This window comes from Etheostoma spectabile, chromosome 14, assembly GCF_008692095.1.
Source record: "Etheostoma spectabile isolate EspeVRDwgs_2016 chromosome 14, UIUC_Espe_1.0, whole genome shotgun sequence".
NCBI lineage: Eukaryota > Metazoa > Chordata > Actinopteri > Perciformes > Percidae > Etheostoma > Etheostoma spectabile.
Genome location: NC_045746.1, coordinates 20654163 through 20672782, shown reverse-complemented (window position 1 = coordinate 20672782; position 18620 = coordinate 20654163). Strand labels below are relative to the sequence as shown.

Here is an 18620-nt window from a genome sequence, read left to right as displayed (position 1 = left end):
AACATTTTCTGAGGCAGATTAAAACAGAGGCGTCTGTACAAATCACGGCAGGTGCTCGCAAAACAAACACATCTTCTCAGGTGTACTATAATTTGGAAAACTTGGTTTCTTTGCTTATTATGATCAGTGGTGGAAGAAGTATTTAGATCCTTTAGTAAAGTAAAAGTACTAATACCACACTGTAAAACGCTATACTCTGTTACAGTAAAAGTCCTGCAATGATAATGTTACTTAAGTAAAAGTATGAAAGTATCATCAAGGAAACATACTTACAGTATTAACAGTACTCCCATTTTAGAAACTGGAAACGATCCAAACAGTTCTGTCAATCAACTCAGCGTTTAGTGGTCTAATCATTTCAGAAAGACTTGTAGGACTGTGTGTTGTTGGGTAGTTTAATTTATATGTGCTCTGTGCTTCATTTGTAAATTAATGAATGTAGTGGAGTAGAAGTAGAAAGTGACATAAAAAGTCACGTACCTCAACATTTGTAGTTAAATACAGTACGTGAGTAAATGTACTTTTACATTTCACCACCAAATATGATACAAGCTAGCCAAGCAAATAGGTATTAAGTCCTGATCACCTTTTCTGAACCAATCAATGCAATAACTGTTTATCATTTAACAGATGAATGAATAATAAAAAAGAAATAAAATCATATAGAAAATATGATGCCTTATAGGCTAAGACACTTTTTTTGTGATTTACTTGCTTGTTAATGAGACAATGAGCTTGCTGGTGAGCTAATAATCAGCTCATTAGGGCTGGGTACAACTTGAATTGCAAAAAAATGTTCAGAGTTTCAGTACCAATACCCATTTGACACTGGTTAGAATTATACAGGGGGGTTTTCCAAATAATCATCCCTCTTTCTATTTAACAAAAGAATAGCAAAACTTCTCAAGGCCTGCAAAAGATATTCTTAGTAAACCCGCCCAAAATAATCAAAATGTGGATATATGTTTTCCTCCAATGCAGGGATCCGCAACAGGGGGTCATCAGAGTCAATGCTAGGGGGCCACCAAATTATTGTTAATTTTTTGTCCAATGAAAACAACATATTATTAGCAAATATGAACCCCCACATGATACGCTTACTGGCCTATGTAAGGTTGTCACTAAGGCAGCCATCCACAGATCCAGTTCATCCTGAGGATTCACTGGGCCGCATATTAAAATGAAAACATTCATAAGGCTAAGTTTTTTCCCCACAACAATAATTAGGTTATTTTAAACGCTTAGCATTCTGTGCATAAAAAAGGTATGTTTAAAGGTTGGATGCACCCTACACATAGGCCCAGTTTAATATGCAACTTAATTTCATACAATATACACTACCGGTCAAAAGGTTGGGGTCACTTACAAATTTCCATACTCCATTATAGACAGAATACCAGCTAATCTGGTCTTTAATGCAATATCCACATTGCCCATTATCTGCAACCATTCATCTAATGTTCACTAATCTCATATCATTTTAAAAAACATTGGAGAAACCTTTTGCAATTATGTAGGCACATAAGATAATCGGAAAACTGTTTCCCTGGTTCAAAAAACAATGTAACTGATCTCAGCTGGTATTCTGTACATCAATAGCACAGGCCTTTCCTCTGTAGTCTCTGGCCGTGTAGCAACAATAAAAAAATTTTTAAAAAAAAGGATCGTACCATTCTACTACAAAGACAGCCCAGTTTGGGGCGACCTCTAGCTCACCCAATAAGAGCCTGTTCCCCATGTAGGCTGAGTCCTTCTGCAGCGGCCTAATAATACTAAAATAGCATAAAGCACTTCTGGAAAAAAAAAAAATTGAATTTGAATCTGTCACACAACAGACACTTCCATCTTAACATATTACACATTTACTTTGAGACACGTGTGTGATGCACGACTCCCTTTGGTTTGTTACCTCTCTAGGTGTATTTTTTTTAAACGCTTAGTGAAGTCAGAGTCAAGAGTGTATTGAATGGAAGGACGGCTCAGTTGTGCCTTTGGGGCGCTGACTTTAACATTAAAAAAAAGAAGAAAGAAAAAAAAAAACAGAACAGAGAATAACATGAATTCCTGTCACTGACACTTGACAGACTTTCAGCTGGTACCACAAAGGTGAAGGGTTCTGACAATCAGCCCTCAGCCCTACTGCTAATTCAGAGTACATCAACAGATATACGACAGGGTTAAAGAAGACTTCATAGCCACGGATCCTCTTCTCAACAACGAATTTAGCAAACAGCAGCATCTCAGTCTTATTAGATAGAGCTTTCTGCATTGTGGCAGAGTTTGTGCCATGTAAGTCTGGTTATCTAGATAGCTTCATTTTCCACATATAAAAGTTTTAAGACCCAGGCTCTCAGGGTTATACTCGCACCTAGAATGGTCTAATCTGCACACAGTGTCCTGTGCACTCCACAGGGGAAGAAGGGCAAGCGGAGGAGAAAGAGAATCAGTTCATCTCTACCTTAGCCAGATTAATGGTTCTCGCAACCAATCGCAAAGCACCAATGGGGAATCCCCGAGAAGTCGGAGGGAAATTAATAAAAATAGCCGCGGCCTGGCCTGCTCGGCCAATGGCAGAGCCCGCAGAGAGATGTATACATAAATAAGAGAAATAAATAAAAGAGGAGGGAAACACATCCTGAGTGCATGCCCTACTGGCATCAACAGCGCAGCCTCTCACCCCCCCCCCCCCCCCCCCCCCCCCCCCCCCCTCAGCATCTCCCACTCCAACCAATCACTCACACTATTTGAAGTTATTTGCTTGCACTCCCACAATCTCTCCCCCCCCCATCGCCACAGACTTCGCTCTCTCACTTTCATTCTCTCTCATTAATGATCTCATTTCTCAATCTCCTTCCCTGAGGCTCATAATGAGGTTAGCTCCGCAGTCTGACCTATAAACACTGCCATGGAAACTGCAACGTGTTACAGCGAGACACCTCTGTAACGGGGAGGGGGAGGGTGTGGTGTTCCCTCTCACCTTTGTTTTAGCCACAGGGCTATCGGACGCCAGTTCTACACTTCACTTTCAACAATCCTTTTCCTGGCAGAAATGCCCCCCCCCATTTCAGAATTTCTTTTCCAACACGTCAGTAGAAACCTGCACTGCTTGAACACCCTTTACTCACTCTTGGCATCAGCTCGTTGTTGTGTGTATGTTGAAGTCAGAGGCAGCAGAGAAGGGTGTCTACATTAAAAAGATGGCAGTAGGCATCCCTACTTCCAAAGCTTCGTTCACACCCTAAATGTAAGTCCTTACTGCCATTCATTTCCAGATATTGGGTCGAGTACATTTCTATATGCCAACTAAGAAAACATAATTATCTTAGGATAACTTGGAATTTTATTCATACTTGATTATCCCCTAACATGTCAGTGATTAAGCAGTAGGGCTGCACAATTAATTGCAATTTTATAGAAATCGCAGTATGAACTGGTGCAATATTTTATAAAAAGGCCAAATACGTGTCAAACCATTCTAAAATTAAGTATTGTGGTGATGCAGAGACGTGCCGGCCTACAAATCCTATCCTGCAGACTAAAGAAAAAGATCCTCGCAAAAAATCTTAAAAAAATAGAATCACACATCATCATTTTTTAAAATATATTTTTCAATGAAAATGAGAATAATACAAAGATGATCATTCCCTCCCAATATCATGAATCATATCGCAATTGAAAAGAGCTTTTCCTAATATCGTGCAGCCCTATTAAGCAGGCATTCCTGCTGGGAATCCACCACTGTCCGCAGTTTAAAGTACTGACTATTGACAGTTCTCTAGTAAAGCCTGCAATACCCAAAGTAGTTAAAGCTCTAAAAGACATAACATGTCCACCACATTGCTCTGAATAGATTGGTGCTGCTGAATTCAAGCGTTTGGTAGTCAAGCGATTGCAAAGTACGCACAGTGCAATTTATTATTAAGAGGGAACGACTGGTGGTAACCATTAGGGGCGGCTGAAAAACATTGGACTCACTTAAGAATCCTGAGTCCAAAGAGTGCCACCCTTATGGAATCTGTATCAGTAATGGCCAATATGTGCCATGTTGACGGCTATTGGCCCATTGGCAGATAAGATAACATTCAACAGTGGCAGTTGTCAGCCTTTTGTCTGTTGTGTCGTATCAATTTTGCGCTTGCTAAATGTGTTGGTTATTTGGGGTCGGCCTTGGCAACAGTAGCTAGCATATTCAGCTGCTGCCTCCAGTGTTTCCCCTTTACATTTCATTCTGCAGCATTGTGCTCTGCTACTTTCGCATTTCACTGAGTGCAGGGACGAACGGAGTACACGGCGGCGTGGCGTGACACCCGTAACAGATCGCGTCCATTAATCAACCGAAGCCGCTACATTGACCTCGGAAGCAGCTACAACGAGCACAAGTCAGATGTTAAATGAAGAGAAGGCGGGCTCACCGGCAGACTGGATGGCCGGGCCTGCATGCCGTCTTCTTGACTGCTCTTGTTGGAAGCCATGGGCTGGTTGGATGGAGGAGCGCTGGACTGGGAGCTAAAGGAATCCTGGGAGAGTTCCTGATTATGGGGACAAGAAGGAGATAATATGATGGATCCCATACTTTTAAAATCCCAAAATCAAGCTGCTGCTTATTGGCTCTTTGCAATGTATAGCAATATAACACAAAAAACAGATCTCCACTGGTCTGGATAAATGTAGTGTGCTGTGCCATGAGCAACCAGGGATTCAAATACTTCCTGCTTGGCATGTCTGGGTCACCATAGATGAGACATGGCTAGGAAAAGGCATCGTCTACTTTACAGCTATTTGAGTGGCTCGCTTGTGGGTTTATCTTCATTTTATTCCAGTGTTTTTTTCCCTCCAACAATCTAAACTGAACCGCAAAGCTTATCTCCCATGTAATGCGGGAGTTGTTGTGTTGCATGGTCTTACATCTCATGGTTTTTACTATTAATTCAGTCTCGCATTGCGAGACCTATCGCCACAGGGCTGCGGAGGAGGGTCTGGCTAGTCCACACAACATCCCGGATGGGAGAAAAACGTGCTCTGCTTTATTGGAATTTCTTTAAAACAATCACAATTGTCCTGGGCGGCGCTAAGTGTTGGGCAGCGCCGCTGCAAAATAGCAGAGGGACAGAACTTGATTTGGTGGAAAACGAGTACGTAGGGAGGCGAGATCTGGAACTCTATCTAGTGTACGATGATAATTTTACCCAAAAAATAGACAATTTATGTCGGTTCTAGCTCGGAAGATGTTTCTTGACTCCACCGGAGTTTAGAATGCCAACGCTACGGAAGCAGAAGGTGAGGGACATCTGGCAGGACCTCCGGTGGCACCAGAACTATCCCATAAATGAAACGTCATCAATACAGACTATTCATTTAATAAGCCTTCCATATACTCACAGCATTACTTTGGACCAGCTATGGAAAACTAAGTGCAAATAATGACTTTAATCGTCTATTACAGAACACTGTCAAATATGCCTCAGAAAGGCATGAAACATTGAGGGACTGGAAAGTGTTTACTGTGAAGCAGCTACAGGACAGTTTGCATTAACGTTGGAAGGGAGGCATAGATTGATAGAGCACGGATGGAGCACAGCAAATGCAGAGTGAGCGTGGGTCGGCCCTGGAATCTCCTGCTGCAAACAGTAAGTCTGCATTCTCACAGCCTGCGTCGGCCGCCTGACGGTGCGCCGAAAACGCAGGTTTTTCCATCCCCCATTTTTCCATTTTTCATTTTGAATGGGTGTAGTGCGTTTAGGCTGCAGCGGGGGTGAGGAAAAAAATTGCAGTGGCCTGCGGCGATAAGTGGACGCCGAGGCAACTTTTTTGAGAGACGTCACGCTGCGGTGGCCAATCATGTAACCAGCAATTAGACTAGTCAGTTTGGTTTTGATGCGGTGGTAGAGTACAGGAAACAGGAAACACCACTGCCTCTATTGCTGCCGCAAGATAGTTTTTAAACAGTATGGGGGTAAAACAAACAAAAAAAACACAAGCACCGAACTGCCCAGGAGTTTGTCTAACAGCTGAGTGTTAACAACAAAGCTCAGTCTCTTTTCTCTCCATCTTTTGCCGCCTTCAAGTGCGGTCGGGAACGTTGAGATCTATAAACGATCGGATTGAAAACTAGTCTAGTCTAGTCTAGTGGAAGCACAGATGGACAGCAATCACATTATAGCTCACATGTGCTAACAGAGTTCTGTGTAGCGGCATTACCTGTGGAGGGGGTGGGAACCTCTGATATGGTGACTGCTGCTGCTGTTGTTGTGGTGGTGGCTGCTGCAGGGGGGGTGTCTGTGAGTAAGGTGATGGTTGACCCTGCTGGCCATGACCTGGAGGTTGCTGGGTTTGAGGAGACGGACCTCCTGGTTGTTGCTGCTGTTGTTGTTGTTGTTGTTGTTGTTGTTGTTGCTGCTGCTGCTGTTGTTGTTGTTGCTGTTGTTGTTGCTGTTGTTGTTGTTGTTGTTGCTGTTGTTGTTGCTGTTGTTGTTGGGGGGCCGCTTGCTGCTGCTGGGTTTGCTGCTGCTGTGGTGGCTGCCCTGGTCCGGGGGCTTGTTGGTAACCAGGCTGGCCCTGAGGGCCCGGCTGACTTTGGGTACCTGGTCCCTGCTGCTGTTGAGGCTGCTGCTGCTGCTGTGAAGGGACGTAGGGTGGCTGTCCTGGCTGGGACTGTGGGGGCTGGCTATATGGGGGCTGCCCTGGAGGAGGTCCATGGGGGCCCTGGGATTGTTGGTAGGGGGGTCCAGGCTGCCCGTGCTGGCCAGAAGGTTGCGAAGCATGGCCCTGCTGGGGGTAGGAAGGTCCAGAGCTGCCCTGGGGCTGACCAGTGTAAGGAGGCTGCTGCTGCTGGCCAGGGTGAGTGGGGGTGCCGTGCTGACCATAGTAGCCCTGGCTCTGCTGGCTGTAGCCGCCAGGTCCTTGTTGTCCATAGGCTGACATCTAGACGTTAAAAAATAGAAAGAATGGTCAGGATCAACAATAGCGGAAGAGATTTGCGAGTAAATATAACCCAGCACAGTTGAAGTGCCTCTGAACATAAACAGCTTTCTTTTACTGCAGGTTTACTATCCCCAGTCCCTCTGTAGAATATCAATCACTACCTGAATACAGTCTGTGCACTGACAGGATCCTTTCTAAAGCTGCAAAAAATATATAAAAATAACCCAATATTCAAAGTCACCTCTTTGATTTGTTTTTACCATTGGTTCTCAGCGGAGTAATCAGAGCATCTCTTCATCATTCTCACAGATTAAAAGGGAAAGACAACTGTTCTGTGTCGGTGAGAGAGAAAAGTAAGGCAAAGAGCGTAAGAAAAACCATCCAAGTGTTGGAATTCAGCCGTGTATCTCTTTAAATTACAGCTGTGAAAATAAAAATTGAGTTTTGACTTCATCTCCTTGAACTTCAATCGGAGGCTTTTCATATTCTGTCCGACCCTGCGCGCGGAAAGCCTTTCAATACAGCGATTTTGTTTCATTACCCTCAAGGAGCATGGAAGGAGAAAGTGCTGACCTTGTGAGGAAACACAGAGGAAAAAAAAAAAAAAATAGAAAGGAAAAAAAAAGCCACGTTGTTTTGGGAGGGTTCTCAGCTACTCAAGAATTCAAAGAGAATACAAGATAGTAAAGAATTGCCACACATTTAAAACAACATGAAGTGGCTGTATTGTATCTGTCTGACAAAGGGAGGGAAGCCGTTTCCTTCTCTGCAGGGCACTTATCGAGTCCATGGTCAGACACCAGGCAGGCCAGTATGAGATAATCACACCACACAATGGGCACAAGACCACAGACAGCGGCCGTGGAAGAAAAGGCTTGACTCGACGGGATTCCCTGCATGCATTTGTCTGTTAGGGCCGACTGGCTGGCTGGGAGAGTTCAAGAAGGGTCTTATTCCGAGCTATAAGGAAGTAGCGACGGCAAACTGGATGTTTGAGGTTTTCAATTGGACGGCGCTGTCGGAAAGTGCTGCCCACTGGGCCCAAACACACAACCTGAATTTCCCACAACGTTTGCTTTCCGCCGTGAAAATAAACCAGACAGCGAAAAGGTTGAGGGTTTGCTCTCGTTTAGTCGTTTTTCTTGAGTCGATTTTTGTTTTTTTGTTTCCAGGTGGAGAAGATGCTACATGTTGGTCTGGCTGGGCTCTCCAATAGCTTTGTTCTTTAGACAGGGTTCGTACACCTTTACTCCAGGCCCTTTTCAGGCACTTTCAAGGTCCATTTTAAAGCTTATTCCAGCACCTTACACTACCGTAAATTACATACCAATACATAGTCAAAATTATTATTTGGTGTTTGTATCACATTAAAAGACATAATGCTATAAACAGCCAAATTAGTTTTTCGTAATAGCAGAAAGATCAGCTATTTAAGCAAAACAAGTTTTATTTTCAAAATGTCTCACTGTCTAAATACTTTGCTTGCTCTCTAACGTGCCTGAGTCAATGTAAGTGGGAGGATTTGAGCCAAATGACATGCAGCTGGGTCATTGTGTGTCTAACTAGACTAAATCCAGGGAAACAACTGCACCCTCTTAGATTTTTCTTAAAGTTTATGCTAACCTTAATTTCAGTCTTTTCACAATTTTTTTTCCAAATCTAGGGCATGCTGTACAAACTTCAGTCATATTGACATGTTTGTCTTCCACCCTACAAAGTTTGGGCAGCCTGTCTCTCTCTCTAACCTGAATAATACCTTCCATTATATTAATTTCCAGATATTGCGTCCCAGATAATGTGATTTTCAGGCTGTAAAACTGAAGTAATTTCAAGGGCTGAAAAAATATGAAGACAGAAATATTTTACAGGCCTTGGTTTTGGGACGCATTCTTGATATATACAAGGTTTCATAAAAATCGGAGACATCAACAACAACCTGTAATTCCAGATAACTCCGGCAGTGCACAAGCACCTGCTTGAAAAATAGCCTATGTTAAGAAAAAAATGTATTTCTTTGCCAAGACATATACAAGTATCTACTGGAATACAGCAGTGTAAATATTATATAAGGCCATCCTCAACCTTACAGTGGGCTACTAGCTACGTAGCTAGTAATGTTGACTCAGCTTTTGGTTGTTAAACTGTGTGTAAAAAGAACGGTGCCGTTAAATCACCGGTTTCAGGTACGTTCGGTACCGTCTGGATGGTTTCAAGGTAACTGGGGATCTAACATTAGCAGATAAAATCTAGAGAAAACACTGCAATACTAACATCCCATTATCACACCAAGCAGGGCTGGATTAACAACTTCATGTGCCCTGGACAACAAGACTCAAGACCCCCCCCCCCCCCCCCCCCCCCCCCAGCAACAATTTCAAAGTTGCCATCATCACGAGCATATAGCCTATACTTCAATAATAACAAATGAGGCTTCTGCATGACTCAGTGGAGATTGATGTATTTACAAGAGCCAACACATTTATAAAATGCATTCAAGAGACAGAACAGATGCAGAACTGTTTAACATAACTTTTTAAAATGAATATTTCACAGAACTTGGTGGCTACATAGTTATTAAATGTTTCAATATGTAGCCAATCAAATACCTTTCGACTCTAACAGTGGCATAAAGCAGACAGCTAGGGGAGCCTCAACTAAAAACCAGAGATTATTTCTAATATGCAAAATGTGAAATTATAACCAGCCATGAAGCAGGCAATTGGTGTTTATGGAGAAAAAAGTAAACCATTGGCTACACTGTTGTACGTAGTTCCAAGTCAAGATCATGTTTGTTTCACGATCAACTATATCAACATTTTATGTCGATGCACTACTATTTATTATTTTATTTTGACAAATGGGCCTTCCAACTGGCCTCTTCATCTTCCTCCTCCTGATCACTTAGTGCTTCTGTCCCTCTCTCTGAATCTGTAGCGCTTCTTCATCGCTCACAGCAAGTCTTCCTTTCCCTCTTCTCGTTCACTTATTTCTGCATCTCCTTCTGTGGTCTTCTCCTGCTCTAACCCACCTTGTCTCTCCAGTTTACTGCCTTCTCCTTCATTTCCCTCCTTCTCTTCCTCCTGTGCACTATTCAGAACTTGTATACAAATGATCGGTCTCAGCATGCACTGTGTAGTGTGTTGTAACGTAACGCCACCGAAACAGCAACCCTCTTATTAATCAACGTTTTTAATTCAAACATGCCAGTTTGGAATATTCTGTATTTTGCTGTTCTTGTCTTTACTAAAATCAAAACTAATCAAAGGGCAGAATGCTCTTACAGATCTCAAGGGAGCGATTTGACTTTGGCTAACGTAACAGACGCGCTGTTGTTGATGCTGACTCTCCTTTTGTATACATTACGAAATGCGCGCAGCTCAGGTGCTCCAGTCTTTGCCGGGATACAGGGCCGCCACACACCGTGGCAAACTCGCTGTAGCAGACCATGCTAAAGTTGGTTTTATATTGGACGTTGGCTATTAGAAATCGATTCTGGAGTTTGACCATGCAATATAAAACCAACTTTACCACGGTCTGTGACCGCTTGTCCGCGCTCCGCAGATGTGATTTATCATAATATTTTGATTGAACGGGTTGCAAAAATCAAATAAAAATTCACGCAACATCAAAATTCAAGCATTTCCAAGGATTTCAAGCACCCGTACAAACTCTGTTTAGATCATCTATGATTGACAGGGGTTTAAATCTTTGGGAATCGATTTGATTCTGGTTCTTGGCGTCACGATTCAAATGAGGATCGACTTTCGATGCAAACACTGAGTCTCAATTGAAAAATAGACAGGTTCGCTTTTCTCAGGCTTCCTCCACTGAAACGCAATCTGAAACATGGTACCTGATAGTTAAGCTTGCTAAATAGTTCACGTTTGTCATGCAAAGCTAATTATAAAAGTGAATGAAATCCAGCAGCAGGGGTTTTAGAAGATAAACAAAACAACTCCGCTCATTTTGTTCCACTACCATGGTAAAGGAACTGCATTTATATAGCGCCTTTCCACACACACACACACACACACACACGCACGCACGCACCAGTCCATCGGGAGCGACTTCAGTGTCTTGCTCCACGACACTTGGACATCCAGAGATCAAACAGCCAATCTATAGTGCTCTCCTGTCTCTTGGCTACAGAGGCCATAAAGGGATAGTTCAACAATTTGGAAATACGCTTATTTGCTTTCTTGCCAAGAGTGACATGGGAAGATTGATACCTCTTTCATATTATTATGCTAAATATGAAACTATGGCAAGTAGTCGGCTCTATCCGAAGATAAAAAAATAGATCTCATTTATCTAATATGTAATAAAAAAAAAAAGAGTAAACAAAACAACGTGTGGTTTTATGGAGGCTTATATGCTTGGCCAGAACAACAGGGTTAGCCTTGTTTCGTATCCAGTCTTTATGCTACGCTAAGCATCTCCTGGCTCCAGCTTCTTATTGAATGGAAACATAAGAGAGCGGTATTGATTTTCTCATCCGAAGCTTGACAGAAAGGAATAAGCATGTTTCCCAAAATGTCTAACGTTTTCTTCAAGTACAGCTACATCCATCAGCTTCACCTCCAGCTAAAAACAGAATGTGCCTTTAAAAGAATCAACCCGCCACCTGCAAACAACCCTGGACCCGACGTCTGATGAGTTGACTCCATAAAGTGACTTATCTACTGTATGCTACCATTTCCACACTTCATGGAGCAGTAAGTCACAGACCAACTCTGACCGCTCTATTGCCTCAACTAACAGGAATGTAAAAATAACGTTTTAAACTGGGCCTTCGAACAATGCTCTGCATCATGATCCAGTACCACAGACACTCAGAAAGGCCCTGTAACTGTTAAATGTCCTCTCCTAAGGCAGGAGTCTTTCATTTTTAATAACGTATTGGTTTGACCTGGGTTAGACTTTTTAAGTAAAAACGGAAATGTGACTTGGATGTAATGAAAAACAGTACCGCCCGCTCAATACTAAACAATAATTCTTACTGAAGTGGGCAGGAAAAATCCCAGTTTTTCAACATGTTGCCCTCCAAACCCCAACAGCAGTTATATACTTATCTGAGTTTACATCTTCATTACATTGTGCTCCGATTATAAATGCATTGTTTTAATTATTGATTCTTTTTAAGTTAGGGAAAAGCACAGACTTGTTATATCAACAGTCATCAAGAAATGTCAGCAAAAGTCTCAGATTTGGCTAAAAGTAAACCCAGAACTTCTCATCAAGAGCCTTCAAGGGTTCATCTCACTTATCCAGCTGGGACAAAGACTAGAAAAAGTCCAATTGAAATCACTGGGTTGAAGCTGTGATTGAAGGCGTTCCGGCACATAGAAATGTCTTCATTTAGAAAACACATTTGGCCTTTTTAAGTCAAACTGTAACGTCAAAGAGAGGCTGTGCAAAGTTACAATGAAGATGCAGAGAGGGTCATCTAAATCAATCATTACTGACCTGCTGTCCATACTGTATGCCGCCCATAGCACCAGGTGTTCGGTTCTGCTGCATCCCCATAGGATACCTCTGAGGGCCCGGAGGTCCGTAGCCCTGCCCTGGGTAAGAGCCTCCCTGCTGGGGTACAGGCCCTGTGGGAGGCCCCTGCTGCTGCTGGGAGTAAGGGTTGGGTCCTACATATGGCTGGCCACGCATCTTCCCTACCTGGTCCATTGGGCTTGGAGGCTGGAGGACACACAGAGGGAATTTGCAATGTTTCAATGAGCTAAAAACAGTGGATGGACAGACTGGCAAGTCTGGCTTTACAACTGTATGGAAAAGGCTTGACTTTAGAGGTAATTGTCGGTCTTTGGTTTCGGGGTTGATGGTTATGGTGTGTGTCTGTTGCCCTTATTAGACTGTACAGTCACACCCTAACAAGCCATAACAACCCCCTAATGATGCAACTGATTCAGAATCCAGTGATATGACACAAAAAGTCAGTTGTTTTGGAACCCTTTTTAGTGGGTTTTCTTGAAAAAGCATTACTCAGCAATGAACACAAATGATGACTACCATTACAGTGTGTCGTGCAAGCATCGTGTCATAAACCAGTCACAGAAAAATCCAGCAAATATAGAACAAAAAGCAGAACGGGGAGAGGAAACAGTAGTGGATTTACTTTCCTACTACTAGAAAGGGAAAAATTGGCCATGAATGAATGAATGATCGAGCCCACTATATCCGCCAGGAGCATTTCCCTGCCCAGGAGATCATTGTGCCAGTGGGTGGATACTGTTACGGCGGAGACGTCGGGGAGGGTTTCTTTGAAAATAAGCTTAAGGAAGTGGAAGTGTCTGCGGTGGCTGGAGCTGGCCCACCCCTCAGCTGGAGTCAGGATAGAGGCCGGGGTGGTGGTGGGGGGGGTGGGGAGACTTTGGCCTGCTTGGACACCGGGCTTGGGAGATCCACATGGCCTGATGCTGTGTACGTAAGAGATGAGTTTGGTGGAATCCCCCAAAACACAACACCCCTCAGTGTAACAAGAACACATCCCCTGATAATAAAAAAAATAATAATAATATTTGGGAAGACATTGCCGTGAGATTGTCTGCCTTGTTGGAGAAACTCACCACACCGCTGGCAGCCCGTGTGTTCCCATCAAACCCACCGCAGCGGCGAGAAGTCGAAAAGTACGAGCCACAATGGGGGCTTTGAAGTAGCAACACCTCCTGGCCTGCTGACCTCGGGCAGCAGACACAAAGCTTTCATTTCTTCCCACGGTTATTAATCTGTGTGTGTGTGTGTGTGTGTGTGTGTGTGTGTGTGTATGGTGTTTTTCCTTCCCCAAAAACCTCTTTTCCTTGGTTAAGGGAGACAACCACCAAGGCTATTTATAGCCAGCGAGACAGAGAGGGCAGTCTGCCGAAAATGTAACAGGTCCCAGCTGCACTGCTGTTTGAACCTGGGCCAGGCCTTGCTCTTCCTGGGCTTTAATAAAGCAGCAGGCTTTGGCACTCTATGAATGACAGTGCTGCAATGAGAGAGAGAGAAGGTTGGGTTGGGGGGGGGGCTCAGCAGGAGCGTGGGGTGTGTGTGAAGATATATGCGTGTGTGTGTGTGTGTGTGTGTGTGTGTGTGTGTGTGTGTGTGTGTGTGTTAAAGGGGAGGATGTAGGTGGTGGGGGGGAGATCAACAGGCTGTCAGGGCGGTCACTCAGCATTATCCATGATAACATATTCCACTCCAGGTTTTCCCTGTAGCCACCCCCAGGCCACACTCTCCTGAGCTCCTCCAGGTTCAGGAGAATGTGTGTGTGCTTGTGTGCGCGTGTGTGTGTCTGTGTAGGAAAGGAGGGGAAGAGAAGGTGGGGGGTCATTACCAACCGCACCGCCCCAGTAGGCACTCTCCTGTGACCTATAATGCACTTTTAACCCCAGTGTGCAAGGAAGGACCACCATATCTCCCATTTAAAACAAATGAAAGGAAATCATTTCCAGCTTTCTGTGGTTGAACAAATCGAACATGGAATGGAATATGAAGGCACCACTTAAAATGGAATGACATTTTAAAGTGCAGCTCTGTTTATGGTTTTCTTTTAACTGACATTAATAAATGTGTCTTTTGCGATATGTTGCATCTTTTCGCAATGTGTTTATTGGAGTCAGTTATTGCGATTACAATAAAAAAAACGACAACAATATATTGTTCGGCCATAATGTAAAAACATTCATAACAGGGCTAGATGGTAACGGTTGCCCAGTTGCCCTCGGCAACCAGATTGAGTCAACTGGCAACCATTTTGTGGCCTCTGTTTGCCCCCCTTTGGCAACCACCTCTTTAATATATAGAGATATATAGAGATATATATAATATATATATATATATTTTTTTTTTTTATAAAAAAGGCAACACATTTCAGCTGTTGTGCGACCGCTTTCCACACGTACGTTTGCCGTGGAAACATACAGGCAGTGCATACTAAAATCCTGTGCTAAAATGGAATCGGTGCCTGGTATCTACCGGATTGAATAGCAACAGTCATAACACGTTCCACTTGGCAGCAGGTAATGTTAGCCTAGCGTTAGCTGCAGTAGTAACTGGATTAAACACAGTTAAAGGACCGACAGCTGAACGGTGTAAAAGTGTGACTGTGTTTCACTGCCGCTAAAGCTATGAGCTACCAGACCCAAACTAGCACTGGTCACTGCTGTACACAGACAGGACAAAATGTTTACGTAAAACCGGTAAACCTCGTGGTGCATTCAAAGTTATTGTTAAATACCCTTTTTTTCCCTTGTTTTGTCTTTTAGAGAAAACGTAAGGGTGAAAAATGCAATTGTTGTTAATAGTTATTACATTTCTATAATCATTTAAATTCCCCCCTTTTTTGTGCTCACCCGAGCCACGACTCAAAACCGTGATCCGAACCGTGAGTTTTGTGATCCGTTGCGCCCCTATTGTAGAGGGATGGGACATTTCAAGCCATTATTTTAGTGTTTCATTATTAAAAGGTGTGGTATAGTTACAGAAGAAATGAACTGCTCCAAATATAGGTGGTTTAAAACATATGCAACCACTTTAAAAAGTTAACGTTGAGCCCCGTAACATGTCACAATGGCTTTTAGAAGGACGTGGTCTGCAGCTCAGTATAAATCCTGGGAATCCAGGATGTTAAACCGACTCAAGGTGTCTTGTTTTTTTCACTCCTCGCCCTCATTGGATCATGTTAACACGTCTGTGTGCTGCAGGCTGGGATATAGCCCATATTGCTCCGGACTTCATTGATCTGTTTACCGGCATTTTCCTCACAGGGCAGTTTCCTCAAGTTGTTCACGTCTCACACACCGCTCCACATCCTCCAGCATCCCAGAGAGCTTTGGGCAGAGGGGTCTGCGATTGGGAGTGTAAAGCCTCTTGTGTATAGAGGTCAGTGACTGCTATAGAAGGCTCTGGTCCTCTTTTTGTTCGTTCTAAAAACGAGTGGCTCTTTAGGAGTGCCACGCTGGGGCACGGGGGCTGTTGAGTAAAGACCATGAACATCTGAGCAGATGTTCCCCCGACTCTGACCTTAAGAGTTCAAAGATCAGAGTGTAATCATAACCAATACAACTATGATTAAAAAGTAGCATTGCTTTGAACATTACAGGTACAAGGCTGAGAAGAAAAGACAATAGAAGGAACTAGATAGAAGTGCTATTATACTAACAGTATTGTATGTTATATTATGTGTAGTAGGGGTGTGCAGTAGGCCTGCACGATATTGGAAAAATCTTACATTGCGATTTTTTTTTCCCTGCGATATGAAAAAAGAAAAAGTAATTTTTAAAAGGTGACATAAATAGCTCCGTTTGTAAATAATAAATCATTCTCGACTACTGTGGTGATTTTGTAGGGGAGTGCATCTACATAGAAGAAAAAAATTAAAAAGGATCTTTTTTAACGTGAACCATTCTTTGTGGAACTTTAATGCTTTACAAACACCAAAGCAAGTAACCGCTGTGACTAATGTTACTCTTCTGAAGTGGTTTTGGAGAGGGACATTAGGTAGAAATACACTGGTTGACTAGCATGACACCATTGTATTCATATAATAATCAATCCAGGATAACGTGAATGACAGTGACTGCACGTTGCTTCCTCTAAATGTCAGGTTGTGGTCTACTAGCGGGGCCAGCTCGTTAGTTTGATAAATTGATCAGCCCTGCATGTCACGCGCACTAGCAACAAACTCTGTGTATAGAAGAACAATTAAATCAGTGGAAATGACGTTAGATCAGACACAGACTTCTGTAGTAGATTAGTGTTACGTTTCCAGCGTCACGGTTCCGAACCGTAACGTTAGTTGGGGCGGACGGACCCCTTGTTTCTTAGGCTAACTATATTAGCTTTAGCCTGGCTGGTAGTAGCTTTCATCTTGTTTCTTAGGCTAACTATATTAGCTATAGCCTGGCTCGTAGCAGCTTTCAGCTTGTTTCTTTAGGCTAACTATATTAGCTATAGCCCGGCTTGTAGCAGCTTTCTGCTTGTTTTTTAGGCTAACTATATTAGCTTTAGCCTGGCTGGTAGCAGCTTTCTGCTTGTTTCTTTAGGCTAACTATATTAGCTTTAGCCTGGCTGGTAGCAGCTTTCTGCAGGGGGAAATGGACGGGAGACGTTGTGATTATGTTGCATTAATCAGGTTTGTATTTTCATCGAACATAAAACGCAGACTACTGTAGCTTCACTGATTACCCATCAAAACTGTGCATCACTGTGCTGCCTACGGTACTTTTCTACACACGGAGAGCCTCACTTCCCATAACAATAACCCCGTCGGACTAACGTCACATACACACGTTGCCCACAGGGCTACCTGTCTTAAAGGGGAAGGCTCGGCCGGTAATAATCATGTAAAAGGAGAACGGTGAAAGTCTACTTTTCTTTCAAGCAGCAAAAATGTTGTCAAAAATTAACGTTACCTGAAAACAGAATATACTTTGCACACTTTCAGTCACTATGACCAGAAACATCGTGCCAAAATATGAACAATAAGGTTGCTGTCAACGGGCTTATCTGCTAATGTTAGGTACTGACTGTTTCCTTGAAACCATCCAGCAAATAGACGGTACCGTAGGGGGGTTACCTGAAACTGGTGATTTAACCTTTGTTTAACAACAAAACAAAATGCTGAGTGAACATTACTAGCTATGTTTGACATGTTGGTGTTTAGCAGGGTGCACCCCCGCTAACCTGGAAAACGGTTTTAAAACAGTAGCTAACATTAAGACAGCGTGTCGGAGGAATACAGCGTCTCCTGTAGCAGGGAGGCAGAAGGACCGCAGCGTTCGTTAACGTTAGCTTCTTGTCTGATCTGGGGTCTGATAAACAGTAAAATCATCAAATTCAGTGTTCCCAAATCTTATTTTCCAATAAACTGTAGCTGCGTGAGTGTGGATCTCATGTCGTGGCTTTCGTCTTCTGTTTGTCACTTTGCCTAAGATTGAGTCACAGCTGGACAGAGGGAACAGCTGAAGGTGTTGTGCGTCTGCCCTATACCATGGCAGCAGAAACGTTACCGCGCCGCGCCGCCATCAACGTATCAACATGGAGGAAACACTGGAGTATATAGTTCTACGGGAAAAGTAAGAAGGGAGACAGTTCAAGGTGTTTTCACTGTTGATTTGTTTACCTGTTTTACCGCGGTTGTCCAGAAGTCAATGAGTACTCATGTTAAATAATCTTGATTTCAATATTGACCCAAAATAAGTCTTTTCCATAACCGAGTAGCCCTGCTTAATTAGTTGTTGGCCTTTTTAAATGCCGAACATATTTGAAAGGGAAATTAACTTACTTGCAACATTACACAAATTCAGCCAGTTTCTCCACATTTGTAAAACCCTGAAAAAATTGTTATTTACTGTTATATACTTGTTATTTGTTGGTTGGTAATCTGCATGGAGGTTCATTGTTCAGGGTCTAGCACAAAGAGGATTTCTGATGTAACAAAAAGGAAAATGTCAGGGGCTGGAGGTGGTGAGGGCAAGACAGATGCAGGGGAAAGACGATAAGGCATGCAACACGACTGAGTAGAGATGAAGTCTGAGTCCTCGCGCCTTGAATAATTAGGGCTGCACAATTAATCGCAATTTTATCAAAATCAAAATATGGAGTACTGCAATATTGCATGTGTCAAACCATTCTGAATGAAGTATCGGGGTGCTGCAGAGATGTCCAGGCCAACAAATTGCATTCTACAGACTAAAAAAAAAAAA

At 43.1% G+C, this 18620-nt stretch overlaps 1 protein-coding gene across 3 annotated transcripts in view; it reads right to left on the bottom strand.

Moving 5' to 3' along the window:
• arid1ab (AT-rich interactive domain 1Ab) overlaps positions 1 to 18620 on the bottom strand; it is a 64443-nt gene that overhangs the window by 24611 nt on the left and 21212 nt on the right. Inside the window, exons 2-4 of one of the 3 annotated variants that reach the window (XM_032535063.1) lie at positions 12388 to 12612; positions 6199 to 6921; positions 4413 to 4529 (exon numbers count right to left, since the gene is read on the bottom strand). In XM_032535063.1, the coding sequence (XP_032390954.1) occupies positions 4413 to 4529; positions 6199 to 6921; positions 12388 to 12612 (1065 nt within the window). The remainder of the gene's footprint in view (positions 1 to 4412; positions 4530 to 6198; positions 6922 to 12387; positions 12613 to 18620) is intronic. The other 2 variants (XM_032535064.1, XM_032535065.1) reach the window with 2 other exon arrangements.